Genomic DNA, 27673 nt, shown 5'->3' with positions numbered 1-27673 from the left:
GGGAGGCACCTGCAGCGACAGGGCCTTGGTGGCGGTCAGAGGGACACACACATGCAGAGGGCTAGCTCTGCTTTACACACGGAAAGCAAATTTATGTTATGTACCCGGTATATAATAGATAAATTTATGTTACATGCCTGTGCTGCAGCCTGCGGGTGCCTTGGGCTCTATGTGTGTCAGCCCCGGTGTTGTGCATGGGGTTATTACACGCCCCTGTATCACTCAGGGTTTTTTGCACGCCTGGTGTTGTGCACAGGGTTGTTGCACACCCCAACATCACACATGGTGCTGTTGCACACCCCAGCGTTGCACACAGAGTTGTTGCACACCCCAGCGTTGCACACAGAGTTGTTGCACACCCCAGGGTTGTCCACAGGGCTGTTGCACGCCCCAGTGTTGTGCACAGGGCTGTTGCACATGGGGTTTTTGAAGTCCCAGGCATCGTGCATGGGGTTGTTGCACACCCTGATGTCACTCAGACGGCTGTTGCACACCCTGATGTCACTCACAGGGCTGTTGCACGCCCCAGTGTTGCACACGAAGTCGTTGAACTCCCCAGCGTCATGTTGCACACCCTGCCATTATGCACAGGGTTGTTGCACACCCCGGTGTCATGCACTGGGTTGTTACACACCTAGTGTTGTGCATGGGGGTGTTGCACACGGGGCTGTTGCACACCCGGCCTCACACACATGGGGCTGTTGCACACCCGGCCTCACCCACACGGGGCTGTTGCACACCTGGTGTTGCACACCCGGCCTGTCGCACGCCCCAGCCGCGGCCCGGCAGGCGGCGCCCACACCTCCTCACCGGGGGCCGGCGGCGCCGCTTCCTCCAGGCCGGCGGAGGGCGCCCGGCCCGGTACGGCCCGGTACAGCCCGGCCCGGCTCGGCACGGCCCGGCCCCGTGCTGGAGGAAGCGGAAGCGGCAGCGGCGGGGCTGCATCGCCGCCGGGCAGCGCCGTGAGTGGGGCCGGGGACAAGGAGGAGGAGAAGGAGAAGGAGGAGGAGGAGGAGGAGGAGGAAGGCTCGCCCTGACGGGCCGAGCTCGGGACCCCCGGGACCCCCGGCTCGCGTCCCCCCTGCTGGCGGCGGGGCTCGGCCCTGCTCGGAGCCCCCCCCTGCGCCTTCCTCCTCCTCTTTTTTGGGGGGGCTGCGGGAAGGAGGTCGGGCTGGGGGGGGGGGGGTTTCTCGTTGTTGGGGAGCTCCTGGGGGGCTCCCGGGCCCCTCTGAAATCCCCCTGCTGGCTCCTGCGCAGGGCTCGGGGCGCTGGGCCTGCCGTCGGTGTTAGCGGGTGCCCGAAACTGCTTTGTTGCACACAGACAAAGGTGCCCGAAATCCTGCTTTATTCTTGCTTTGCAAACAGGATGAAGGAAATGCCTGTGCTGGTTGCTTTTGTATTTGCAGAGGTGGGGCCAAGCCTTTGGTTGAGGCTATTCTTTTAGCACTTTGTGTTGAAAGGGGCTTGATCCGAGCTGCACGCAGCCTCCTCTCCCCTCATCCTTGAGGAGATTTTTCTGCTGCTGTGCAGAGCCGCAGGAGAGGCAGCTCCATCGGGGAGCCTTACCCCGGGTAGGTGGTAGCTGTGCTGACCTAGCCCACGCCTCGAGATCCCTTCAGCGCCTGTTTGCAGGATGGAAGTGCTCGATCTATTTCCCATTAGTGTTTTTGGCAGGCTCAGGCCGCCAGGCTCTGCCTGTTCCCTAGCAGCGTGCCAAGCAGTTGTGCAGCCTTTCTATTATATATATAGAAAAAGAAATTGAGGACTGACGATCCCCGCACCTTGGTGTCCCTGGTAATGAACTACGTGGTGGGAGTTTGTAGCTGGGATCCTTTTAGATTTGCACTCAGATCTGGGATTTACAGTAGAAAGACTTCAGTTTCTTATCGCCAGACTGCTGGGCTGTTTTGTCTAGCTCAGATACGCTTCGTAAAGCCCAGATAACTGCAGGAAGAAATATCTGCTAACTTAACTTGTTCAGGAGGGTAGGACTTAGGCTGCAGATAAGTCAGTTTCCAAAACGTTCTTTTCCCTGTGTCACCTTCTGGTGTTGCCTGACATTTCTGGAAGGGTCTCATCCCTACAGCATTTGTAATCCTGTGCCTGGGGTGATATAATAGTGACGGACATTGCTGGACCCTTCAGAGCTTTGTATGAAAGGAGGCACAACCCCAAGAAGTTACAGGGCAGTAATGGTTGCCCCGGCCCGTTGGGTATGGCCAGGTGGTTCCAAATCAGCTGCTAATTCCATTTCCTCTGAGCAGCCGCTTGTCCCCGATTTTCATGAACTGAATAATTGATATATGGTGGGGAGAAAATGCAAACAGCAATAAATCTGTGTGGGTCTGTGGAGTTATTAGACCCGTTCTGAAAGGCTATGTGATGGCAGCCTCTTTCGCACAGCTGCACTGTGATTTGGGTATCTGAAGTGATCATTAGCTGAAAGGCAATGCTGAACCTCCAGTATTTATTTTTTCTTCCAGAACCATGCAACATGGCAGCAGCCATGGAAACTGAACAGCCGGGCCTTGAAATCTTCGAAACGGCGGGCCGTGAGGAGCAGGAGCAGAGAGAGGAACAGCCAAAACTGGAACCTTACTATGTAGAGAGACATTCCTGGAGCCAGCTCAGGAAACTGCTCACGGATACGCGGAAGTATCATGGGTATATGATGGCAAAAGCCCCGCATGACTTCACGTTTGTTAAGAAAAATGATCCTGAAGGACCTCATTCTGATAGGATCTACTATCTGGGTAAGCTTGCTGGGACAGCCTGTGTCTTGACTAAACTGCCACTGCAGAGGCCGTTGGGGTTTGACTTCAGCCGTGCTTGAAGTGATTTGGCAATGTAAATAGCACTGTGAGCAAACTTCTCGGAGCAGGTCTTGTGGCAGAGGAGTGCTTGTGTTAAAAGCTGCACTGACTGAACGTAAACCCATGAAAATCTGGGTCTGGGTGAGAAGCAATGGCTAGAACAAAGGACTAGAAGCCAGAACTGTGTTCTAGCCTCGTTGCTTGCTGCTTAGGCTAGTTGTTTAAGCTCTGATTTGTGGTTTAAAGTCTCTAGATGTGCTGTCACAAAGCTGCTGATTCATCTGTTCCATTTTTCAGAGAATGGGGGTCATACTCGTTAAATAAAGTTGAGTTCAAGCACGTTGATGGTGATGGGTTAAGACTAGCAGGGCTAATGCTCCTGGGATGAGCTCCGGCTTCCTCTGTGCTTCTTCCTGAGCTGAAGGTTAGGCTTGGCCTTCCTCAGTGCATGTCTGGCTCCCTCTGGGCTGATCCGCATGTGCCCTGGCAGGAGTTACCAGAAATCTGAACAGCACTGAGGGAGACGAGCAGGAAAGAGACATTCAAACCTTCCTAAAGATGCATTATCTTTGAAACACAAGCTGCATTGTTCGGCGTTTTAGCCAAGGGAAAGAGCAGAACAGACCTTCTTGAATTTAAAAGCTTATAAAATAAGACCCCCAACCTTTAAGAAGGAGGAGATATGCTTCAGGCAGCATGTGGTAAGCGTAGGTGTAGTTCCTTGTTCTCTTCCTTTGTGATTTACCTTCCTGTGAAACAGGGAATTCCCGGTGCAAGGCTGCGGTACAGAGACTGTCACTATTTCCTCTGGTAGGCAGGGCCTGTGAAACTGTTCCCGAGCATCTTTTGAGAGTGTTTGGATTATTATCAGAAAACTAACGCTTTTTGTTGTTGTTGTTTTCTTCTCACTTCAACGATAGCCATGTCTGGGGAGAACAGGGAGAACACGCTCTTCTACTCTGAAATTCCCAAAACCATAAACAAAGCTGCCGTCCTGTTGCTTTCCTGGAAGCCTCTTTTGGATCTTTTTCCGGTGGGTCCTGATTTCTTTCTTGCTCTTTAGCCGCATAGCAAGTAGGCAGGCTTTGAGGTTGCACCCATAAGCCATCATTATGGTCTGAAATGTTTTAAGGTTCCCCTTGTACTTGGCTAACTCTGCAGCCATCTCGAAAACAAGCACGGCTTTCTCATCAGGCTTTTAGTTGCAGCCTTTGTGCGTCATAAAAAAAAATGTGTGTGCTGGTTGATTTCTCCTTTGCCAGTAGAGATTGCAAGTGCTAATTTGCACCAGATTCTCTGCTGTGAGATCCTGGGGACTGCTGAAGGAGCCCGTAGTCTCCGATCATCACTGTCTTGCAGGGGGAAGTAATGATTCCCCCTGAGGATCTGTCAGTGGCTCCGTGACTCATGCTGAAGCAGAGGATCTCTTCCCCACTCTCTGGGACGCGTGTCCCCTTCTCACCTCTGTGCAAAGCAAGCCTGCACAAGTCCCCCATGCACCATGGCAGGTTGGAGGAGGCGGGACAAACCCCGCGTGGAATTAGGTGTGTTGTTTCCCCATGCTGTTTCCTGAGGCTGCCAGCCAGCCATAAAATTCATGCTGTGCTCTCCTCCCACCCGACCAGTCACTGTGTATCTTTGCAAAAGTTAGCAAGGACCGTCCCACTTGTTCTAGAAATAACAGGCCTTCAGTCTGATCTTTCTCAAACCAGCGTATGTTGGAAATAGTGCCAGTCGTGCTGAGGGAGAAGTGGCTCTCGGGCTCACAGATGTGTGGGATCGAGTTATGGCCTGCACCTACGAGTGCTGATGGCAGAGGCACAAGCAGGAGTGGGCTCCTGGCTGCCAGCAGGATTCTGGAGGAGGAGGAGGGTGTCTGCACAGCCATCTGGTCCTGGAAGCTTGGCATACCGAGATGCTCTGACAGTGTAGTAAGAAATGCAGAGCAGGGGGGTTGATTGTGCTTCTCTGCCCATATTCAGGCCATCCTGGACTATGGGATGTACTCTCGTGAAGAGGAATTGCTTCGGGAGAGGAAGCGAATCGGCACCGTTGGGATTGCCTCCTATGATTACCACCGAGAAAGCGGCACCTTTCTGTTTCAGGCTGGGAGTGGAATTTATCATGTAAAGGATGGAGGTCCTCATGGATTCACTGTGAGTTTACTCAGCTCTCTTGTCCTCCACAGTACTTCTTTCCTCTAAGCTAGAAGCAAAGAGCACGAGCGTAAGTTCTCGCTGTGCTGAGGCAAGTAGCCTTGACAATGGTTGAGACATGGAGAAATCCCCCTTAGGGGTTTTTCTGTGGTTGTAGAAACGAGGATGGAGAATTAAAAAGAAATGTTACACGCTGTGGTGGCAAGGCATGACACCAGATTTCACTGATACAGCTGTTTTTTTTCTGTATAATGTTTGGAACAAGCAGCCATTACTCCTTGCATGTGCTGAAGCTGGACTTCAAAGCTGAAACCATTCCTTGTTATTGTAACAAATGCTTGATGTCTGTCCTTGTCAGGTAGAAATTGTATCCGAAGTTGTTCTTGAAGGATCAGATTATTGTGTGTTCTACCTGTCTGATTTTTAGGGTGCTGTTTTTCAGTGCCAGCCTTCTCTAGATTTCTGATCTGTCTGTTTTGTTTTTGAATCCTCAGCACTGGTGAAAGAGATCCTGGTGGGATCTGTGCGACCATGGTAGAAGCACAATTTTCCCTACAAAATACCTGCACAGCATTTTCCTATGTTGAAAATTGATTGCTCTCGTGTAAACCTGTGTATCTGAAGTCAGCATCCACCTTAGAGACCTGATAAATCCAGTTCAGTTTCTGTATGTGTTTGTTTTTTTGTTTTTTTTTTTCATTGCTTACTGTTCTCTTTTTCCTCTTTCAAACAGCAACAGCCTTTAAGACCCATTCTGGTGGAGACCAGTTGTCCGAATATCCGGATGGATCCCAAGCTTTGTCCAGCCGATCCAAATTGGATTGCCTTTATCCATAGCAATGACATCTGGATATCGAATATAGAAACCAGAGAAGAGAGGAGGCTAACGTTTGTGCACAATGGTAACGAATCCTGAATTAAAATCTCTGTACCTCCTCTGCACTTCTTCTTCTATGCTGAATTAAGCAATGGCACCTGGGGTTCTTAGGAAATCTGAGGGAATGGCCACCATCTACTTCACGTGGGATTTGATTATTTGTCATGTTCTACATGTTTCTTCCATGGCAAATATTGTAGGATGATTCTTTTCCCTGTGGAACTAGGAAAACCAGAATCTGTCAAAATGAGTTATTTGTTGAATGCATATGGAAGGGCTGTTCTCCTGAAACACGCTGCTTTTTTTTTTTTATAATACTGGAACAGTCTTTTTTTGTGTGAAGGAGCTGTGGGTGGAATAGAACTGGAGGAAAGTTTCTGTCAGTGAAGTCAGGCTGCAGGGCTTTTTAGAAACAATATAGACAGTTTCTGAATAGCACCGTGCCTTCTGCTGGTGCCCTCAGACTCAGTACCTTAGGTCTTTGCTTCCTAACCCTCCCCAACTCCCTTTTAGACATGTATCCTGGAGGAAGGAAAACGGAAAATTGTGAATAAACCAATCCCTAAAAATCCCTTGTGCTTTGCAATTTAATCACGCGTCATTTATTTAAACTATATCACTTAACTTTTGGCTCAATTAAAATTTCTAACACTTCATAATAATGCTTTAGCTTATTTAAATGTTAGATATTAAAATATTATGTAAGTACATTAAAAATAAACTGTAGCAATGACTCCTTCTCAGATGATAATTATTTATGGAGCGCTGCTAAGTTACCTCCAGGGTAACAGGAAAAATATTGAAGCCCTATGGATATGTCATCGTGTTGAGATGTTATGTAAGTGTGTTACTTTTGGTCTGTACAGTGAATGAAGTGCTGATAATTTTGTTTTTCTGAATCTTGGTGTTCTCAGTGTCAGTCGTTCGGAAGTTTTTTTTTTTTTCTTTGATTTTCTTAAAAGTTGTGAGCTCAGGTAGAATGTTTTCTCTCTTGGATGAGTAGATGGAAAATTGAGAGACTAATTGAGTAGGAGTAAGGAGGGGAGATGGCTTTCCTTTCCTAAAAGAAGCTGCGGTGTCAGAGAGGATTAGGTCTTTCCCAAATAAATCAACAGAGCAGGGTGGAAGCAGAAAGCAAATCTGCTGAGAAGCCAGATTTATTACCATGTAATTGTTCCCCGGGGGTTGAACTTGGGCCATGTTTGGGATAACGCAGAACTGGTTTGATTCTGCAGTACATCATGAACTAATTCTTCTGTGTCTTTTTTTAGAACTGGCCAATGTTGAAGAGGATCCAAAATCTGCTGGCGTGGCTACTTTTGTGCTGCAGGAGGAGTTTGACAGATACACTGGCTACTGGTGGAGCCCAAAGGCACAGCCAAGTAAGTGTGTTGGATCCAGTGTGTCTGACAGGCAGAAGTAGTGGCCCCCCAAGCTGTGCTGTCCAGGGCAGAATTCGTTTTTCTGTTACTTGTCTTTATCCAGGATAGGAACCTTGTAGTTCAAAAGGAGTTACGAGTATCTGCAATGGTGGGTGTGGTACAGGAGCCTCGTTAGCACAAGTTACTGGAGGAAGAGATTTTCCTTCTCACAAGAGTGATAGGAGTTGTAAGAGTCTTGGGGTGTTTTGCTTAATGAAACATGAATCACAGACTTCCCTTCATCCTTCCACCCTGCTTTTTCTGTTGGGAGAATGCTGGTTTCTGCAACACCAATTACAAGATCTCCTCTGACCAGGAAATCTTAATTCATTTGCAGCACTGAATGGGGGTAAAGTTCTTCGAATTCTTTATGAAGAAAATGATGAGTCAGAGGTGGAAATTATTCATGTCACATCGCCAATGTTGGAGACGAGAAGAACAGATTCCTTCCGGTACCCCAAAACTGGTGAGAGCCTGATGACCTTGTTTCTACGAGATGCACATTTTATTCCAGGTGTCTTAGACCGGGGACTCTCCTAACCTAGAGCAGGGGGTTGGAGACGTGTTGTGTAGTCCTTGAATTAGTGTCCAAGTGGTGGAAATTTGGAAAAACTGCTGCTGTGGAGGTTAGCTTAGTCACTGGTGGCCGTGCTGCTTTTCCAGCCGTGTGGTTTCTAAGAGCTCTGAGTCCAGGTCTCGCAGGGGCTGGCAGAAACCCTACCTGATCGTCGCTATTTTGCAGCTGCTCTCTCAGATCCTGGCACAGGGACGTTGTTTCTCGTTACAGCCTTGTGTCTCTGAGGGAATAGCTGCAAAATGATACTGCTTTGTTTTTTGGGGGGGAGGGTTTCTGTTTAGCTGCTGGTAACCTGGTGCTCTGGTAGCTCAAGTTTTGAAGTACTCTGGCCTCTGTGATTGCCGTTGGGCTTTGAAAATTCTGCGTGCTTGCAGCCTGCCAGGAAAAAACCTGCTGTCATATTTGCAAACAGTAAATGATGTGAAAGCCTCAGCAGTAAAGAAGTGAAGGCAGGCGTGAAGCATATCAAGTGGAGTACTGGAAGTGGACAAGTGAAACCCATGCAGCCCTGCTGAGGGCCACCTCACTGCCATGTGTCAGGTGTATAGGGACAGTTTGAACAGCCTGACCCTTGCTCGTCTGAGATTTCACTGCTGTGTCAGCAGGGCATATTGATCCCTGACCATCCCAGCTGCAGAATTAGCTTCAGGTCTTATAGATTCCCTGATCCACTGGTAAAAATGTTCTGCTTATGATCCTCATTTACCGCTTGTGTGCTAGCGTACGCCTAGATTTCTGAGGGTGTTTCATCAGAGTTTTTTTTGGTGTCGAGTCTCAGCAGTTTAGAAGAATCAGACAACCAAAGCCGAAATGCTTTTAAAACAACCAAAGTTTTAATCTCTGGCTTCATTTTCCAATCTGAGCCACAGGGGCCATGTTCTGCAGGTTGTTACGAGGGCAAAGCTTGAGTCAGTGTCTTACCAGGGGGAAGATAAGTACTTAAACAGGACAACGCTGTGGCCCAAAGCAAGTCACTTCACCTCAATTTGTGTAAAGCTGGGTCGATGAAGTGGGAGTACCTCACAGCAGCACTGAGAATGTTCAGAGTACGTGGAAGTTACCACATATGGCTTCTTGTGGATCGAGTGGCAGCAGGTTTTTTCTTTATTCTTTGCATTTGCTGCAGACCAGGCCCCAGCATTTAGCACTTGAGGTGCTGGCTGTACAGCTGCTTTGGGCAGGCTTTCTGCAGAGATTTAGTTGGACTTTCAGTGTTCAACACAGATGAGTAGTTTTTTATCTTAACTTCGCTAGTCATGACAATAGATTTATAAAAATGCAGAAAGAGATTGTCTTTAGGTCCAGAATGAGTTGCTTTATTTTTTTTAAGATGCTTTGTAGCATTGGATCACTTTTTGCACACCACTTTCTATTGAACAATAACAGTCAAACAATAAACCAAAGCTTGCTTTGATATCCTGATCGCTCCTGTGCATTTACTTCCAGCTAGTCCATGCATCCTGTGACTGTGGGAGAGGAGACTGTGACAGTAGCATGGCTCTTGATCAGATCTGTTTGCAGGACTACATCACTGAGTCTGCTTCATGTCTGCAGTCTTTTTTCCCTGCCTGGTTCTTTCCTCTCTCTCTCATATATGCAAGTAGGCTGTTTGATCAAAGAGCATTGTGCTCTTTGCCTATTCCAGTTCAGTACGAATAACACCACAATAATCCGTCAGTTCAAGTCTGTCCTCTTGGAAACAAAAACTGGTGCCTGACTGCTAACATCTGTTTTTATAGGTACAGCAAATCCAAAGGTCACTTTCAAGATATCTGAAGTGACAATCAATGCAGAAGGAAGAGTAAGTTCCAAGTTCGGTTTGTTTTCTAAATAAATCCTATTTCTGTGAATCTTTTTGGTAAAGTTTAATTATACTGAAATTAATTTTCTTTGTGTTAGCTTAATGGCTTCTCTGGAGGCAGTGCCCGTAGCTCACTGCTCTGCAGATACCTGCTGTCTGTGTGTACAGCAGTATTTCTCAAGGCTGTCCTTTTTTTCCCCACCATTGGTTTATGAACTTGGCTGCAGAGCAGAATATTTTAGGTGAGGACAGTTAGACTGTATGTGACAGATCTCCTTATTGGCTGCAGATATGGGGAAAACTTGATTGCAGAGAGAATATATCACCTTATAAAAGCACGAACATGTGAGAGCGATGAACTTTGCTTTCACTCCAGGATTTTTTAACAAATACTGAAATTTCCATAGCCCAGTCCAAGATCTCCAGACAGCTGGGAAATTAATCTTATCAGAGTAACATCCATGCATTGTTAGGATCCTCTACGCAGCTACTTCAGCCATCAACACTGACCTGCTGGGGTAGCAATGCTGACATCAGCCTGCAACGTCAGGGAAAGCTGTCGGGTCCCCACTGTGCCTCATCCCAGCAGGGACAGACTGCAGAACTGCCCATCATGATTTAGACCCACGTTGATAACTGGATGCTATGCAGGATGTTCAACATCTACCAGTGCAAACACCTTAACAAAACAGCTTGGTACAAATTCTCCTCTCCCCCTCTTTGTATTTTACATGGGGAAACTGATTGTTCAAGCGACGTGTCCAAGACAAATGATGGATTTGTGAGCAGAATCCAGATTTCTCAAGGCCTAGCCCCGGCTGCTCTGGTGTCTGGCTACAGATGGGGTGAAGCCCCTGCGTTGAAAAGGCTGAACAATCTAAATTGCTGAGCTGCACAGAAGAAGTCTTCTGTGTCCAGACTCTCATTGTGCATGAAAACTGGTTGTGCGGGTTCATCTCAGTGTCACTGAATTGCTGCTTTGTCAACAGATTGCAGATGTTGTGGATAAAGAGCTAGTTCAGCCCTTCGAGATCCTCTTTGAAGGAGTAGAGTACATTGCTAGAGCTGGGTGGACGCCAGAAGGAAAATAGTGCGTATGTTAATCCTGTCTCTGCTTAGAGGGTTTGGGGCAAAACAAGCAGAATGGAGTGGTCCCTGTCCTCAAGCTTAAGCCTGCTTTCATTTTTGCATTGCTACAAACGATGTGTTTGTGTAAAGGGGGTGATTTTTCCCAAACCAAAACAGCCCTCCTTGTCTCTTTCCACGGGACGTGGCCCTACTGCTTTGGTATTGGGCACTCACGGCCCTTGATGTGTGTGTCCTCTCAGCATCCCTGTGAGAGAGAGTGCAGTGCTATTATCCCCATTTTACAGATGGGGAACTGAGGCCCAGAGAGGCTAAGTGACTTGCCATAGTCGCTCAGGAAGTCTGTGGCTGAGGAGAGAAATGAGCCCAGGTCCCCCAGGCCCTAGGCTAGCGCCCTAACCACTGGACCATCCTTGCTGACCAGGCTTACTGATCAGAAAACCTGCTGTAAGTGCTACTTACATTTGCATGTCATTTTTAACCCTGTAGATGATGTAGTACAGTGTTTCTAACTCAACAGAAGCTTCTCTGGAAGTGCACTTCTCCAGCTCTTGAATCTAAAGCTGACTTTCACCTTTTCATTTTTTTTTTTCAAATGTGGAAGAAGTGAAGGGACACATTTGCTCCATTGTCTTGCTTTTTGCAGGATTATTTTTAGAGCTACATGTGAAGTCAGAAGCATGGCAGGCTCCTCTGCCAGTTCATTTGAGTGCCAGTGTTATTCTCTGCCAGGTATAGATTTAAAACAATATTTTCACAAGTATCCTGGAACATCAGTTAATTTTTTTTCTGCTTCATTAGTCCCTCTGATATTTTTTCCTCTTTCTCCCTTAAAGCACAATCCAATTCTGGGGGAATAGAATTAATTAAACTTTTCAACCTGCAGTGCTTATGCAATATTGAAATGAAGTGAAATAGGTTCCTAAGTTATTGAAGAGGTTTGTTTTTTGTGGGTGAGATTTTACATGTGGCTTTTTTGCTTAATCTGGGATTTAACATTCTTGACTCCCCTGAGATGCCTAGTGGTAATAGGTGTATTTTGAGGTTTTTCAGATCTTTCTAACACTCATGGTTTCACGGTATTTTCTCTAATGTCTGTCTCCTCAACAGTGTCTGGTCCATCTTACTGGATCGCTCCCAAACTCGACTTCAGATAGTCTTGATCCCTCCTGCATTATTCATCCCAGTAGAAGATGATGCAATGGAGAGACAGAAACTCATCGATACTGTACCAGATTCTGTTACACCTTTCATAATTTATGAAGAAACAACAGACATCTGGATAAATGTAAGAATTTCAATTTCAGCACTGTCTGACGGTTTGTTGTTCAAGACCCTATCTGTAGCACTCGAGAGATGTTGGTGTTACTGTGCTGCCTAGGAGACTGTTCCTGTTGTGCAAGTTCTGTGCCTCTTCCTGCCGTAAAGAACTCGCAGCGTGTAGAGAACAAAAAGATATTGGATGTGAAAGCAGAGCTGCTTTGCTTGAGACTGCTTGGTGATCAGAGAGCTAGGAACAGAGCCCAGCACTCCGGTGTTCCAGGCAGCCCCTTTACCCACTGGCACCCTCCAGCTCACTTGTGCAGTTGTTCACCAGCAGCAGTCTCAGCAGATGAGGCATTCTTCAGCCAGTGAAGATGTTTCCAGATGATACTGGGGGAACAAATCTCAGAAGTCTGTTAATAATCACTGAAACCCCTCCTTAACCATGTATGTTCTGGCAAAATAGATTCCTGTGCAATGTTCTTGGAGGTGTGATGTAGAGCGAGTTCTGTGTGAGAATGGCTGCTGGTGTGCTAGGCTAACGCTTTAAAAGAGTGCTGCTCACAGTTCTGAAGATCAAAATCAATTTATCTAAAGTGACATCCCCTTGGAGGTGTACCAGGGTGCAGGACAGCCTGCGAGCTGCAGTCACTGAGGGGTAGTTGCACCTTTCAGCAGAGAGTGCAGTCCCAAAGCCTTCCAGTGATCGGTTTCAGTGCTATAAGTGCTGTCTGTAATACTATTTTATTTTTAGTAGTAGTGTACGTGGTTTCAGGATGGTGCAGTGAGTTATCCTGTCTCCATTATTTTTACTGGTTGGAGCTGTTTTTTACTGGCACCTCGTAGTGTGCAGATAAATGTTTCTGAATGCCTCAAAACAATTGTCCCCTGATGGAAGAGCTGGCGTCTTCATGAGTGGGAAGGTGACAGCTCATCTTTTTCTAAATAGCCTGTCTAGATAGCACTGGACAGAGGAGGCCACTGAGCTCTGTCATCTTTGGGTGGCTCTCACATGCTGTCTGCAGAGCTGGACCCGTCTCCATATCTGAGCCAGAAAGGCAGGTGCATAAAAACTTACTCAGTTCCTTCTGTGGCCAGGATTTAGAGTTAGACAAGCAAGAAGCCAGGATCTGCACAGCATGTGGCTGCTGTTTGCAGACACCCCCAGCTCACAAGCATTATTAGGTCTCCCAGTAAGGGACAGAGTGTGCCACAACCTGCTAGTGTGAACTGTGTCAGAGGAACTTATATGCGACTTCAGTGCCAACCTTCTGCTGGTAACAGCAATCCACTGTTCTGTCTCCCCAGATCCATGACATCTTCTATGTTTTCCCTCAAACCCATGAAGATGAGATAGAGTTCATTTTTGCATCCGAATGTAAAACGGGATTCCGGCACCTATACAAAGTCACCTCGGTTTTGAAGGAGAGCAAGTATAAGCGGTCATCTGGAGGTCTCCCTGCTCCAAGTACGTGAAATTATTCTCTTTCACTGAGTGTTTGCTGCTGACTAGTGGGGGAATTAATGTCATTCCAGGTGGCAGGAATCATTGTCTTATTGGAAACTCCTCTTGTTGCCCTGGAAAGCACTTTGCTGTACAGCCATTCCACTTGAAATTGTACAGGGGTTATTCTGTATTCAGCGTGCCTTAGCTTTAACCATGATTCTTCCATGTTGACTACAGGAAAAGCTTCACAAAATCGGATGCAAAATGAGCTGTGATAGTATAAAATGCCCTTAGCTTACTTTGTTGACAATGATGGGGTTGTTTGTTTGCTCAGTAGGTTAATCATTATAGCAATAACGTGACTTTCTCCGTGCAGGGTCCAATGTATCCAGTAGATGCACATTGGTTCAAGACTGTTAGAAGTAAAACCAACGTAGTCCCTGTCAGCCTTTACAAGCAGATTGTAGCAGAGAGGCTGACAAAGAACAGTTTGAACATATTGTAAAAAGGTCCATAAAGGGCCTCCCTGTCTGAGGGGGCCCACTTGTTAGTCCCTTTAAAATGAACATATGTGCTTGGCAGCAAAACCGATGATATGACAACTATTCAGAGAATTCCTATCTTCTCTTAAAAACAATCATGGTATTGCTGTAGAGGCAGAGATGTTAGTAGGAGAAAATTACTGGCAGCTGTTGCAAGTGGAAATTGAGGAAGAGTAATTTCAAGCAAAAAAATTCAAGGACCATGTGCTTCCAAGCTGCAGTCAAAGTTTGGCCTTGCTCAAATATAACTGTGTGCAAAGCTCCTGGAATGTTTTTTCCACAGTATGTGTTCTTTCATTTACAGTTTCATGCTGTGATACTTAATTTACTTGTTGTGTGTTGAAGGCACTTGCTGAGCTCTCCATGCAGAAAAAATACACCTTATTTTACAAGACGTCCCAGTTTTATGCAATTGTGTTGTTGTTTCTTTCCAGAAAGCATTATATTGGGTTCATTAGATTTCTGTGAATGTATCCAACTTCTTTTTCTTGCTAAATCTCTGTCATTGCAAGGGAAATGAACCCATCTTATAAAAGCAGAGCTGCTTCCCACCCCAAAGCAAAAGTCTCCATTTTTGACACCTGAGACTCCCTTTCTACCTTTTTCAGGATAAAACCTCATTTCTGTGCAAATGACAAAATGCTTTTAAAAAGAAAAGGCAAGAAGCAACCTAGCCCAGGTATCAGGTTGAGAGCACCTGTCAACCTGTGAATCCTTTGTTACATGGTTCAGAGTGCTAAATACACCAGCCCTGACAATTGTCTCGGGATCTGGCAGAGGTGTGGGTCTTCTGCAAAGCCACGTTCTCTTGGGTTCAGTCTAGCAAAAATGTTTGTAAGGAAAAAATATCATTGTGACTGTGTGTTGTGTAAAATGTAGAAGTGTACAATCTCTGTATGTGTTGTTGTTTTTTTTTGCAGGTGACTTCAAGTGTCCCATCAAAGAGGAAATAGCCATTACCAGTGGGGAATGGGAAGTGCTTGGGAGACATGGGTCAAATGTAAGTATCTGCTCTTGCTGTATGATATCTTGCAAGCAACACACACATGCTGGAGGACAGAACTGCGGAGAAACGGTCTTGGGGCCTCACAGATAAGTACATGTTGCATTAGTGAGGCTCTGCTCCTTTTTGGCAGTGAAGGAGAGCATCACAGGCAACATTAGGTGTTAATCTTCCTAACAAGTTTTTCCCACGAAGTTTAAGCCTTAAAGAGAAGGAAGCAAAAATACTGTAAACAATAGTGAGGAAATTCCACGTATTCCATGAGAACCAAAATGTCGTGATGATGTTCAGCTGCTGGAGCCAGGAGATACCTATTTGAGGGATCAGAATAAATCTATTGGCCCTGTCTCTCTCTAGCCAGAATACACAATGTTTGTGTTCCATGTAGCCTCTGAACTTGGACAAGGAGGTAGGGGAATGCTCCCAAACTGCAGCTCTTTCTACCTCTAAGTTGGCTGAATTCTTTGGCCATTTGAATGAATCAGCAGCTCAAGGAGAACTGTTGGATTGATATGGACTTTGTAAAGGTCTGTGATAAAATCCTTTCTAAATAGTAATTGGAAATGGGGCTAGAGGACAAAGTGTGCAAGTAGAGCTGCGTTTGAATCTGTTCTGCTGTCTGCTCAGAAAGAAGGGGCAACTGATGTCCATAACTGGCAGAGTTGTGGACAGCAAGAATAGTCATTTGGCTTGTTCCTTACAAATTGCTGGACTATAACTCCAAATTATGGAAGCAGGGGGGAGAAGGCTAGGTGGAGAGAAAGGATCTGGGCTTTTCTTTCAAGAACGCAGTATTGAGGGATGCGTTGTTTTGTTTTTGACAGATCTATGTAGACGAAGCCAAAAAACTGGTGTATTTTCAAGGCACAAAAGACTCGCCTTTGGAGCATCATCTGTATGTCGTTAACTACGAGAATCCTGGAGAAGTGAAGCGACTGACAGAGCGTGGTTACTCTCATGCCTGCTGTGTCAGCCAGGTACCGTTCGCCTGTGAGGCCCTGGGTAGGCAGGTCTGGCGGGGTGTGTTGTGCTTTATCACCCAACCTGGTGCTTCATCAGTCAATGGACAAGCTTGTATTTAAATGCCACTGTTGATTTTGCAGGTGGTTTTTGGATTTTGGGATGTAAATATCTGAATCTGGCTGAGGATTGTAGCTTGAGTCTATCTGCTCGTATCACAAAAGAGCCCAGACTTCCTGGGTTGATTTGGTTTCTAAACATCTGAAAGATCAAAGTGCAGAAATAAATTATCCATTTTGCTTGTACTGAGGAGTTCACGATAACACTCCTTTTCTCTCTAGGATTGTGACATGTTCATCAGCAAGTACAGCAATCAGAAGAACCCACACTGTGTGTCACTTTACCGGCTGACAGGACCTGAAGATGATGCAGCTCACAGGACAAAGGAGTTCTGGGCTACCATTTTAGATTCAGCAGGTAACAGCATTAAGGAACGGCCAAAGGACAACCAGGATCACAGAGTGAAACATTTCCAAGAATATGCTAATTTTGGTTTTGCTGTTGTGGGTAACTCTTGGCTTCTCTGTGAAGCTCATGCTCGTGTGAGAAGTTTTTAGTTGAAGTTCTTAAAGGAGGGACACTTCAGCGTGGAGACAAATGGGTATAAATTGGCTGTGAAGGAATTTAGAGTGGAAATTATTAAGTTTCTACTGCTGGAGCCAGTAGAAAGATTAGAAAGCAAGGTTTATCATTAACGGGAGTGGGTTTAAGTGAGTTTATTTACTCGTGTGCTAAATGTGTGTTATTGAGCATGCTTCTGGGCCTCTGGGGAGGGCCACTCACTCCTTCAATAGTTGTATTGTGTTCTGCTCATGTCTTTGTGAGCTGTCTCTTAGGCTTTTATTTTTCCACTGCAATTCTGTTACCTTTCATCTCTCCTTCCCGGAGGCATAGACCAAATCCTATGCTTTCCATGTATTAATGCTGTGAATCCTAAATGGAGTTTGAAAGGGATGGGACACATTGCTCTGTCTGTGGAGAACAGTTAGCATTGTTCAGACGACAACAGGAATGGGAATGTGACAGGGCTGAGAAAGCTTCCCAGTCTGTGCCTTGTCCCAGCCACATCCATTGGAAGTGTGGGATGCAGCAGGAGTGGTGTTGGGGCAGGGCTGGAGCAGAGCTGCATTATTCATCCATTCCCTGTTAATCCAGGCTCTGTTCCTTCCTGTGGCAGGCCCTCTACCTGATTACATTCCCCCAGAAGTGTTCTCCTTTGAGAGCTCCACGGGGTTTACACTCTACGGGATGATGTACAAACCTCACAATCTGCAACCTGGAAAGAAATACCCCACTGTGCTTTTCATCTACGGAGGGCCTCAGGTGAGTGCAGTCTGTGGGGGGGGGGGGGGGGGGGGGGGGCCTGGCCTGGGTCACTCTGTTCCCAGCTCTCCTGCGTGCACAGCTCCTGCTCTGTGCTGGGGATAGCCTACTAAGCCAATTTCAGATTTTATTTATTTAAAATGTTTTACACATTTTTACAATGTAAATCTGACAAGATCCCTGCTGTAGGATTCCCTCTCTTTGCCTGTGGTCTGCTATGAAATTGGCTTAGTAGGTATCCTCTCAATTTCTTTACATAAATGCCTATATCATTGTTCTTCTATTCTAGGTACAGCTAGTGAACAACCGGTTTAAAGGAATCAAATATTTCCGTTTGAACACCCTGGCCTCTTTAGGCTACGTTGTTGTTGTCATTGATAACCGGGGATCCTGCCACCGAGGACTGAAGTTTGAAGGAGCCTTTAAATACAAAATGGTAAGTGCAGCTCTGAATCAGGTTCTTCGTTTTCAGCCAGGGACAGGTTTGAGTCTCTGTTTTATCTGAACTGAAGCACCAGTTTGGCACAGATGCCCAGCATCACTTGTGTGACACTGCATGGGTTTGGGAGGGAAGCCGCATGTAGTTGAGCAGAGTGGATGTGAGGAAGGAAAGATGCTTGGTGTGGAAAGTATACAGGGTCAGGCTTTGAGCTTGCAAGCTTGTCAGGTGTAAGGAAGTGTGATTCGTAAGGGGATCTCTGAGCAGAACTTTGCTGCTCTCACAATGAAGGATAGTTTCTTCCATAGCATGGGTTATAACTCGGGGCAGTTCCTGTGTCAGGGTGGAGAGGGGGAACATGTTTGGCCACGTGTACTGGCAGGGACAGTCTGTGCCAGGCTCTGCTGGCATTGCAGTGTAGCTCTCACTGTTGGGAAGAGCATTTTCATGCGTGGAGCTGGAATTTAGCCTTGCCTTTGTACAGCAAAAAGTAAAAACACTGAGAAATCTTACTTGTCCCCAAGTTAGGAGGTAGACAAAGAAAAAGATAGTTATTAGGTGGCTTAGCATGTATTTATTGTCTTAGGAAAGGGGTCATCTTTCTGTAACATGCCCAGTGCAGTGGAGTGCTGGTGTCTGGATGGGTGCTGTGCAGCCTTTGGGAATCATGAGAATTTAAATTTTGTCTGGAACTAACAACTTCCCTTTTCTCTCCCTTCCCAGGGACAAATTGAGATCGATGACCAAGTGGAAGGGCTGCAGTACTTAGCATCCCAGTATGACTTTATTGATTTGGACCGTGTTGGCATTCACGGCTGGTCCTACGGAGGCTACCTCTCTCTTATGGCTTTAATGCAGAGGTCAGATATCTTCAGGGTATGTTCGTACATTGTGTACTTATTCTGGTGGTGCAGACAGAATTTTTCCCTTAATCGTGTGACCTCCCTCAGGTGTTCACAGCACAAAGACTTTTGAGCTAGCTCTAGACAAGTGAGGACACAGTGCTCTGCCTGTTTCCTTCAAGAATCTTCTAGTTGGGTGAGTTCAGATGAAAGTTGCTTTTCTGGCATACATTCCTTCCACAGTATGTCTAATTAGGCTTCCAGGCTTTGGTTATCCTTTTCATATTTCACAGACAACCGATCTGAAAATCTATTCACTTTTGAAAGCTAGTGCTTGCTAACAAGCCACAGTGCCTTTTTAAACCAGCATTCAGTGGTACTGCAAGAGCTGTTGTAAGTTGTTCTGTGATCTTAGGTTGTCTCTTCAGTTTTCTGCACTTGTGTTTCTGTCTGGAGCATGGGAATGAGATGCTCTTCTGTAAATATGCTGTCACGGCTGGGCTCTGAGAGGTGTTTGGGACTAGCACGCACATTGAGTCTGTACTGGAAGAGCTGTGTGATTCAGCTTTTCAAACAGTGATACCTGTGCAGCCCCTGTAATTAATACTAATAGAGATGTCTCAAATCAGCAAATATATTTGTGCTGCTCTTTCCCACCTCTCCACACAAGTTTGCAGCCTTCATCCTCAGGTAACTGCACCATCACTGTGCTTGCTTGCTTTCCCCAGCTCCAGATGAGGCAGGCATAATCCTCACCTGACGGGTAGGTGCTGTGTTGTCCGTGAGGCTACCCGCATTAATGCAGGCAGGGTCTTTTGGGCAGAGCACACTTGTGTCCAGGAAATCAGGCGTGTAAAAGGAGTGTGGGGTAGTTCAAGTAGACCAGTTTTACTCTGAGAGTCTGTTCTTGTGAGCTGGGGTGAGGAGGAACGACAGTTTGCCCCATTCAGCTGAACACAGAAGGATATTCCCTCTCTAGAACTGCATGAAAGAGCTTTCATTATACTGACTGACTGTCGAGCTTGCAATAACTTAACTGTGCTGGTGTAGCTCCATCAATCTGAGGTCACGTGCTGAAGGTACCTAATGTAGTCTCAGCTGTTGTCTGCTTTGTGCCAGCTGAGCTCTTTGTGCTGTGAACCAACCAAGGGAAACGATCCTGCTGAAAAACAACACCACCGTCTCTTCCTCCTCCAGTCTGACCTATTCCCAGGACAAATCTGTAGCGGTGTGCTGCACAGGGCAAACTGGCAGCAGGGAGAGGTGCCAAAAAGAGGTGCTTGTGATGTCATGACTTGAGAGCCCTATAGCAAATGCTCAGACTGTTGGTTGGGCAAGTGTCAGAGGCAGAGATGTGGTAAGAGCTGAATACTGCCTCAGGATGTGTTTTGTTCTTTGGGGATCTTCTTGCTTTGCATAAGTCCAACCTCAATATTCCTGGGAGGTTTAATTTTTGTTTTTCTCAAGTCCTTGAAAATCTTTGTATTTTTACTTTTAAAAATACCTGGCCAAGGAAGAGTCTTTGGTTTGTTTTTTGATCTTTTTTTGTTTGTTTTGATCTTTTTTCACAAGCCTCTCTGCAAGTTTGTGGTAGGTATCTAAAGGGGATTGCTGAGTCCTGGGGAGCTTTCAAGGCCAATTTCTGTTAGACATTTAAATAAACCAAGGTTCTGTGACCCAAAAGCAGAGTGCTCTACATTTTGAACAAAATCCACTTACCTCCAGCAGGACTTGCAGGTGGCATATTTAGTGTTGCTTCTGATTTGTCTATAGGATCTTCCTGGTTTTCAGCAGCTGCCTGATTTTCAGTACACACAATCTATAGTTGAACTCTGCTCATATATATATATTGACATATGTGTATATAAATATAACTAAAAGCTGTGGGAGGGAAGAAAGGGAGGACTGGGGGAGGATTGGTTTTCTGCTGCAGGCTCTGCATTGTAAGGAGCAATTGCTTGTGTGTTTTGAGCAATTGCAGTCGTGGTGGGGTAGACGTGAGAGAGAGACATCCTCAGGTCAGGCGGCGGCGTTCCCTTCCCCGTGCTGAGAGCCCTGTTGAATTTGCAGGTTGCTGTTGCCGGAGCACCCGTCACGCTGTGGATTTTCTATGACACTGGTTACACAGAGCGCTACATGGGCCACCCGGATCACAACGAGCAGGGATATTACCTAGGTTCGGTGGCCATGCAAGCTGAGAAGTTTCCTTCTGAGTAAGTTTGGTTCTGGCTCTTCCTTTCTATTCCTGTCAGGAAAGTTCAAGCCCCACAGACATATATTTATCTCCCCGTTCTCGGCAATTAAATCCTGGAATCATAAATGCTAGTATTAAAACAAAAACAGCACTAATAAACTTAATAGACTTGAATGAACATTTGCATAATTACAGACCATTCCAAGTAATCCCTTTTATTCTAGCTGTAATTAAAGACCATCTTTTATGTCTAAAGAAATGACAAACACATCCCCAATTATATGATTAGCACTTCACAGTTGAGTTAAACTAGACAAAAATCAGTCAATCAGGATGCTTTCTGCATGCTCTCAGTCTGTATCAGCACTGAGCTGTCTGCAGAGCAGGCTGAGATCACGGGCTTTCTGGCCAAAGAGCTGAAAAGCAGCAGTGATTCTGAGCAAGTGTTAAGCCATTGTGTTGTCCAAGCTAGGAAATGCTTCTGAAAATAACGGTGATGTACAGATGAAAGGTCTGACCATAATGTGCATATGCAGGAAGAACTTGTAGAGGAGGAAAGGATCAGTTTGGGACCAGCTGCTGGTCCGTTCAGAGCAATTTACAATAGTAAAGTCACTCTTCAGTGCTAATGTTTTTACTGTTGAGTGTTTTTGGAGGGGTGTTTGTGGGCTGTGAATGACTGTCACATTCTGGGATGCTATTTAGAAATGTTTGTTTCTTGCTTTTCTCAGACCAAACCGTTTGCTGCTGCTACATGGGTTCTTGGATGAGAATGTTCACTTTGCACACACTAGTATTTTGCTCAGCTTTTTAGTGAGAGCTGGGAAACCGTATGACTTACAGGTAAGGCTGGAACCAAGATGTGAAAATATTATGTCTGTCTTTGAGGAGTACAAAATTCCAGCTTGTAACATGGCAGCTTGGAATTCGAGGAGAAAACGCTAGTATTTGAGCGTAGTGTTGTTTTTTAAGGGGGAGACTTTTGGAGTAAACAAAAACATTATTAGGCAAATGAGCAGTTAAGGCTGCTCCCAAGGAGCTCTGCAGTTTGGAAGCAGTACAGCAGTGTTTGTGCAGTGTAGAGCAGGGTTATGTATTTAATTAAACCCTGCTGGTTCTGTGCAGATGCAGCCCAGGTATCCTACACCGCGCTGCAGAACTGGAAGCGTGCTGATTTACATGATGGCTCTGAACAGGATCTGCCTCCGTTCAGCCATGCTGTTCGCCTCCAGCTAAGCACTAGCTGTATTATGGGGTACAACGAGTAGTCTCCAGGTTCAGGCAATGCAGGAGGGAAATGTATTAGCTCGAGCTCACACAGACCTAGTGCAGGGAGTTTACATGCACGTTTTGAACCTGGCTCCGGGGACCAGTTTAAACATTGGTGCCCAAAACCTTTGTGGATACTCATGACTATATTTTATATTTTAGATCTACCCTCAGGAGAGACACAGTATAAGGGTACCCGAGTCGGGAGAGCACTATGAACTCCACCTACTGTATTACCTGCAGGAGAATCTGGGCTCCCGCATTGCTGCCCTGAAGGCGATGTAACTGACCTCTGCAGAACTCTGCTCAACTGGCTGCTTTACTGAATGAGGAGATGCAGGAAACTAGAGAAAATAGGATGGAACACTGCATTTTGGTGCCTGCCATGTGTACACACACACACACACACACGGAGACGCTTTTTTTTAAAAGTAAATTTGGTGCCATACAGGAAATTAAAGGACGGTGGCCTAATAACTTTAAAGCTTAAGATGTAAATAAAATCAAATGTCTGTGGTGTAATGCAGTACCATGGGTGTTCTCTTGGGGGAGGAGCTGAAACTGAAAATAACGTACTTCCACAGCACCAGAACTGCACATTTTAAAAGCATTCTGATCTAATTGATGTATTTTTACAGTGTATTCTAGGTATCTTATTACATAATACTAGAAGGCATACTACACAGCAAAAATTCACCTAGATGGTTACAACTTAAATTACATTTTAAATGTTATCGTATAGTTTTTATGCTTCGCGAGGGGGGTGTGTCTCACTTCTGAGAAGTCAGTCACAAGTTAGACACATCTCCTATCTAGATGTCAGTTGTTTTTTAAAAAGAAACACTTTTAAACTGCTTCCTAAATAATTTAAATTTTTGATTCAGTTCAGTCGATGCCAGGTTCTTTTCAATTATTTCTTCTATCCCCAGGATAAATCCTACCTTTTTTTTTTTTTCTCCTTTCAGCAGCTTGATATCCTGTCCTGATTGTACTTGATTTCAGCTGGGAAGTGATGCTTTAATGTAATGTGGGCATAACAATCTTTTATTCTGAAATGCAATCTAATTTAAGACAAAGGACTGAAACTTTGTGAATTTTAAAACAAGCTTAAAAGCGTAGCCCATTTCTTGTTAACATTTTTTTGCTGCTGTTCATTCTGGAGCTGTTTTTGCAGTACTGTTTTCTGACTGATATCATCAGCATGATATAGGTATATAAATCCTGTTACAGTTTTAATATACAATACTCTAATTCAAAGGTCTACAGAGAATTTGGTGAGGAGAGACCTTACAAACACTACATGTGAGGCAATGTGAACTGTTGCAGTGAATTGCTTTATTCAAGGGATTATTTCCCAGACTCACACTCTTCAGTCCTCCATTCCTGGGTCATTTCGAGCACTGCTGCATAGCATGATTATGATGCTGTATTCGAGACCTCCCCCCCCCCCCGTATAGCTTAAGGTAACCCACTAAGTCTAAAAGATATGCAATCCCAGTTGTGTTTTTGTTAGTGAGATTTTTAACTAAGCAGCAGGCTTGGCTAAAAAGCATCGTGTGTGAAGTCTTTTAACTTGCAACAAGTCGTTTAAGATAGAAATCCATAGCAAAATGATTCTCTTTAATCCAGGAAATTCTCCCCTTGGGGCCTGCCTCTGAGACTCCTATAAGTTTTAATGGTTTTCTTAGAAACCTAAGAACTTCCTTTTCTTTCCGTTTTGGTGCTGGAGAGAAGCAGAGCATGATTTTTCTTTTCATCTTTTAAAAATCTGGAATCACTCTCAGTGTTTACGCTCTTAGTACTCCACATGTCGTAACCTTGTATTTTACTCGCTTTTGTACTGTTCAGCTTGACCCTGAAGCTCCGGGATTTAACACAATCTGGTTGTATTGTATCAAACCGCATCATTTTTCAGTGAGGCTGCTGGACATATGCACCAAAGCGATCAGGGCTGGTGCAGTTACACGGTTGTAAAACTGCTGTGTGAGAACAGGATCTGTTTTTTGGGTTATGCAAAAGATAGCCAAAGCAAACAGGCATCCAGTAAGTGTAAATTTCCTCTGACGTGGGGGTGTTTGGTTTGGGATGTTTTCTGTTTTTCAGATCACAGGGGTTTTTAAGTGGATCAGATAAAATGCTACTAGCAGGTCAATTACAACCTTACTGCTTTGATTTGGGGAAGGGCATAGCGTGGGAAGAGCCCAGCTCCTTATAATGTCTTCTCTTTGAGTAATTAATTTTTGTGGCTGAAGCTGGGCTATATGGAGTGTGCTATAGTCAGTACTGAGAGAGGAGTAAGTGTGCTGATGCACTTGAACTGGAGCATGGCAGTGAGTAGAGAAGTATAAGCTGTTACTATTGAATTCCTTTTTGTTCCTTAAGTGTTTAAGCTGTATTATATATACATATATCTATATCTGTTCATATATACATATATGTATAGAATTACACGTGGATAGTATGACCTTTTCCAAGGTTGTTTATATTTTGTTCAATATTTAATTAACTTGTTTTTGAGGGATGTTTTTGCTCTTTTTCTAGAGGTGATTACCCTTGAATGTAAATGTATATGATTTTTAAGACAAAATGGATCTTTTTGTTTAAAAAATGAAAAAACAAAAAAACAAAAATGGCCTTCATCAAACAGTGCTTTTTTGGCAACTGAAGAACTAAACGTTATGCAAGCAAACTGGGCTAGGTTTTGGTTTAGCACAGGATGTGATTTTAAGAGCTGACATATAACTTCTAAATAATGCATCCTTTCTTTGTTTTAAATATATATATATTGAAAAGCTATTAAAGTACAAAGTACTGTACTCTATTTTGCAACATAAATTATGTATTTCTTTCTTTCCTACATTTTTTTTTCTTTTTACAGCAGTCAAGCACTTTAAGACCCCATACTCTCTTATCCTGCAGTAATGCTGTGAGGATTTGTAACATCAGAGTTTTTGCAGTTCTCGCAAAAGACGCCTGCTTGTAGTTGAAGGTGTCAGAGCTGCCTTGTATGAGGTTTGAGACTGATGAAGTAGGGAGATGCTGAGGACTCCCAAAACAGAGATTAGTGCATCCCTGTGGGGGATCTGCCAGCAGCAGAGTGCTCTGTGCCCAGCAGGACACCTGCGCTGAGCAGTAGCAGGATTGAGCCTTTGTTGCATGGTGGATATTGGTTTCTTCCCAGCAGTTGCACTGGCATCTTTGAGATGAATGTTTTAATTTCCTATCTTGAAATCAAATACATGAAACCTGGGGACCTGAGCGATGAGATGCTGAAGTTGAGTGGTGATGCCAGCAGTTTTCTTGTTCGCAGTGCTTGGGATTTGTTGAGGTTGTTTTTCTGGGGCAAGTTCTTTGGCCCCTTTTTAAGACCGTTTCCAGTAATCCCTTCAAGTTGAGTTTCACCCTTCACATAAGATTTGTATTCCCTACCCCACCCCGTTGTTTTCAATGATCTCTTTTTATTCAAAACAAACTATATTTGGTAATTACCCAGAGCCACTTAATTTTCATAAACTCAATTTAACTTCAAAATGTTTGTTAATGAAATAATGAATTCAAAGCACCACGTAAAGCTTTGAAAATCAGATAACTTCATTACATTACAATGGAAAGCGCATTCTCTAGTTGTTAGTGCCGTTTGGGAATAAGTTACGGAAACCCTTTTTGAGCAGAGAGGTGGAATAATGCTTTGACCTCGGAGAAGCATACATGGAGCCTGTGGGGCAAATGGTGGAGAATTCACAAACTGAGCACGGGGTCCCTGCACCTCCCTGTGAGGAAATGGGGGCTGTGTTTCTGCTGTGTGTGCCTTTGTGGAAGGCAGGCTGTTTTGTTGCTGGCATGATGCTCAGCTTCTGGTGAGGCAACAATAAGAGAATAAATAAATAAAATAATCAGCCAGATGAGGACACTGCCTTGAATTGCCTGTTTATTTGAATACCAGAACCCTGTGAAGACTTGTGTACCCCTCGCAGGTCTTCAGGCCAGTCCTTTTGAAGGGGAAGAGAGTTCATGTCTTTTTTACTGGGATGTTCTGCACAGTAGAAGATCAGGTGTTTGATTTTAGAACATGAAGTGCCTGCTGTTTGCGTTAACAAACTTGCATGTCTCACCCCGGTGGGTTTGCTGGTCTCCCTCCCTCCCCACCTCTCTAGCTACCCAGCTTTTAATCATGTAAAGTGGAGACATTAGTTTTGCTGCGTTTTATTACAAAACCTTTGTTGCAATAAAGATGCTGCTAAATAAATTGAATTAAATGTCCCCTTTCCCCCCCTCCCTACCCCATTTACAACCGTCTCTCTCCTTGATTTAGTAGAGTTTCTGCATAATTAGATCTGTTCTCTCATTGTGCTGCGGAGAGCAGCAGTGATGGAGAGCGCGCGTGTGCATTTTATATGCTTGTTGGGTGTTTAGCGAAAGCATCTGTGATTTTTCCTGTCCCTTGTGATTAGGTAATTGGTCTAAGCAGGAAGATCGGGCCTTCGCTTGGCCTCACGGCGCTCCTGCTCCTTCATGTTTCCGTGGGCTGCGAGGGGAGCCACCAGCTGGAGCTGTGGCACCGCCTGCGGCCTACCCACAGCTCTGGGGCCTGCGGGGGGCCGGGGGGCGAGGTGGAAGGGAACACCGTGTGTGTCACCTCTCCTGTCCTGGCGAGCAACACGGCCTTTAGGTACCCCTAAAGTGGCTGGTGGGGCGGTCACGTTGAGGTGCAAGTCCCTCAGGATGGGGCAGCCTGCTCCCGTGCCTCACCGCCCTCAGAGGAAAGAATTTCTTCCTCATCTCTAAACTAGAAGCACCCCCTGCTTTGGTGGCTCAGAGACGAGCCGGTAACCAGCAGTGTGATGATGCATTGTGTCTCCCTGAGCTGCTGCAAACGTTCTGGGTGGTGGGGATTTTATTCCGTCTCGATGAATAAATTATGAAGTTGCTTCCGTGACTAATTGCTACCACTTGGACTGACTGTGCCTCCGGGTGTGCAACGGGAGCAAGGATTTCTCTTTAAAATACGCTTGCTGCAGATACTTGAGTTGGGCAAAGCAAAACAGGCTCCTAGAGATGAGGAGGCTGCAGCGGAGGATGAACCTCAGGTGGTTTCCCAGCTGGGCTGAGGCTTTGCAGAAATCCTTCAGGCTTTTGCTGCCACAGCCGCAGTGTGAGCGCTGCGTGCAGGAGGCTGCTCTAACACACTGCTCGGGTCCTGGTTAGGTGCCACGGGGCTTTGTGAACACGTGGGGATACTTCCATCTGTGTTTGCATGTCGGGTTTGCTTCTGCATGGGTGTAGGCTGGAAACTGATGTGCTGCAGGATCCCTGCTTCAGGTAGGGCTGATGGAAAGTAGCTGGAGCTGATGCCTCCTGTGGAAGGAGGGGATGGTGTCAGGGAAAACGGTGAAGCCCGAAGTGTTTCTGGCTTCAGCAGAAGCTTTACTGGCTCTTCTGGGGAGTGAGTGGTTCCATGACCTGGTCCTCTCCCCTGTCCTTGCCTTGGGTCTCCCTTTTACCAAACTGTGCTCTTGGGTAGAGCTCGGCTCAGCAGGGCCTGAGCCTGGCCTCTAGCTTTTGGTGCAATCATAAATCTAAGAGCAAGCTGCCGCAGCATT

The 27673-nt window shown here is 45.5% G+C and overlaps 1 protein-coding gene across 2 annotated transcripts; it reads left to right on the top strand.

Moving 5' to 3' along the window:
- Positions 1-812: 812 nt before the first annotated feature.
- Positions 813-26324, top strand: DPP8 (dipeptidyl peptidase 8). 2 transcript variants are annotated; one of them, XM_035335596.1, is made up of 20 exons: positions 813-962; positions 2484-2753; positions 3734-3846; positions 4796-4969; positions 5703-5871; positions 7118-7228; positions 7605-7733; positions 9584-9645; positions 10635-10735; positions 11842-12019; positions 13303-13462; positions 14904-14983; positions 15811-15963; positions 16288-16423; positions 17184-17329; positions 17619-17765; positions 18492-18644; positions 20681-20823; positions 21536-21647; positions 22236-26324. In XM_035335596.1, exons 2-20 carry the CDS (start codon positions 2495-2497, stop codon positions 22356-22358), a joined length of 2649 nt encoding a protein of 882 aa, XP_035191487.1. In that variant the 5' UTR covers positions 813-962; positions 2484-2494; the 3' UTR covers positions 22359-26324. The 2 variants fall into 2 exon arrangements, with proteins under 2 accessions (XP_035191487.1, XP_035191486.1); XM_035335595.1 differs by lacking the exon at positions 22236-26324 and having other exon boundaries at positions 836-962; positions 18492-18628.
- The last annotated feature ends 1349 nt before the right edge of the window (positions 26325-27673 follow it).

The sequence above is a fragment of the Oxyura jamaicensis genome, chromosome 10 (genome assembly GCF_011077185.1).
Source record: "Oxyura jamaicensis isolate SHBP4307 breed ruddy duck chromosome 10, BPBGC_Ojam_1.0, whole genome shotgun sequence".
In the NCBI taxonomy this organism is placed as follows: Eukaryota; Metazoa; Chordata; class Aves; order Anseriformes; family Anatidae; genus Oxyura; species Oxyura jamaicensis.
This window is presented reverse-complemented; position numbering and strand designations above follow the sequence as displayed.

What these genes read in the sequence shown, in the direction of transcription:
- DPP8 (XM_035335596.1), top strand. Translation starts at nt 2,495, where the DNA reads ATGGCAGCAGCCATGGAAACTGAACAGCCGGGCCTTGAAATCTTCGAA. An exon ending in TTGGGAGACATGGGTCAAAT is followed by an intron (nt 14,984 to 15,810) that starts GTAAGTATCTGC and finishes TGTTTTTGACAG; the next exon opens with ATCTATGTAGACGAAGCCAA. An exon ending in GGAAACCGTATGACTTACAG is followed by an intron (nt 21,648 to 22,235) that starts GTAAGGCTGGAA and finishes TTTATATTTTAG; the next exon opens with ATCTACCCTCAGGAGAGACA.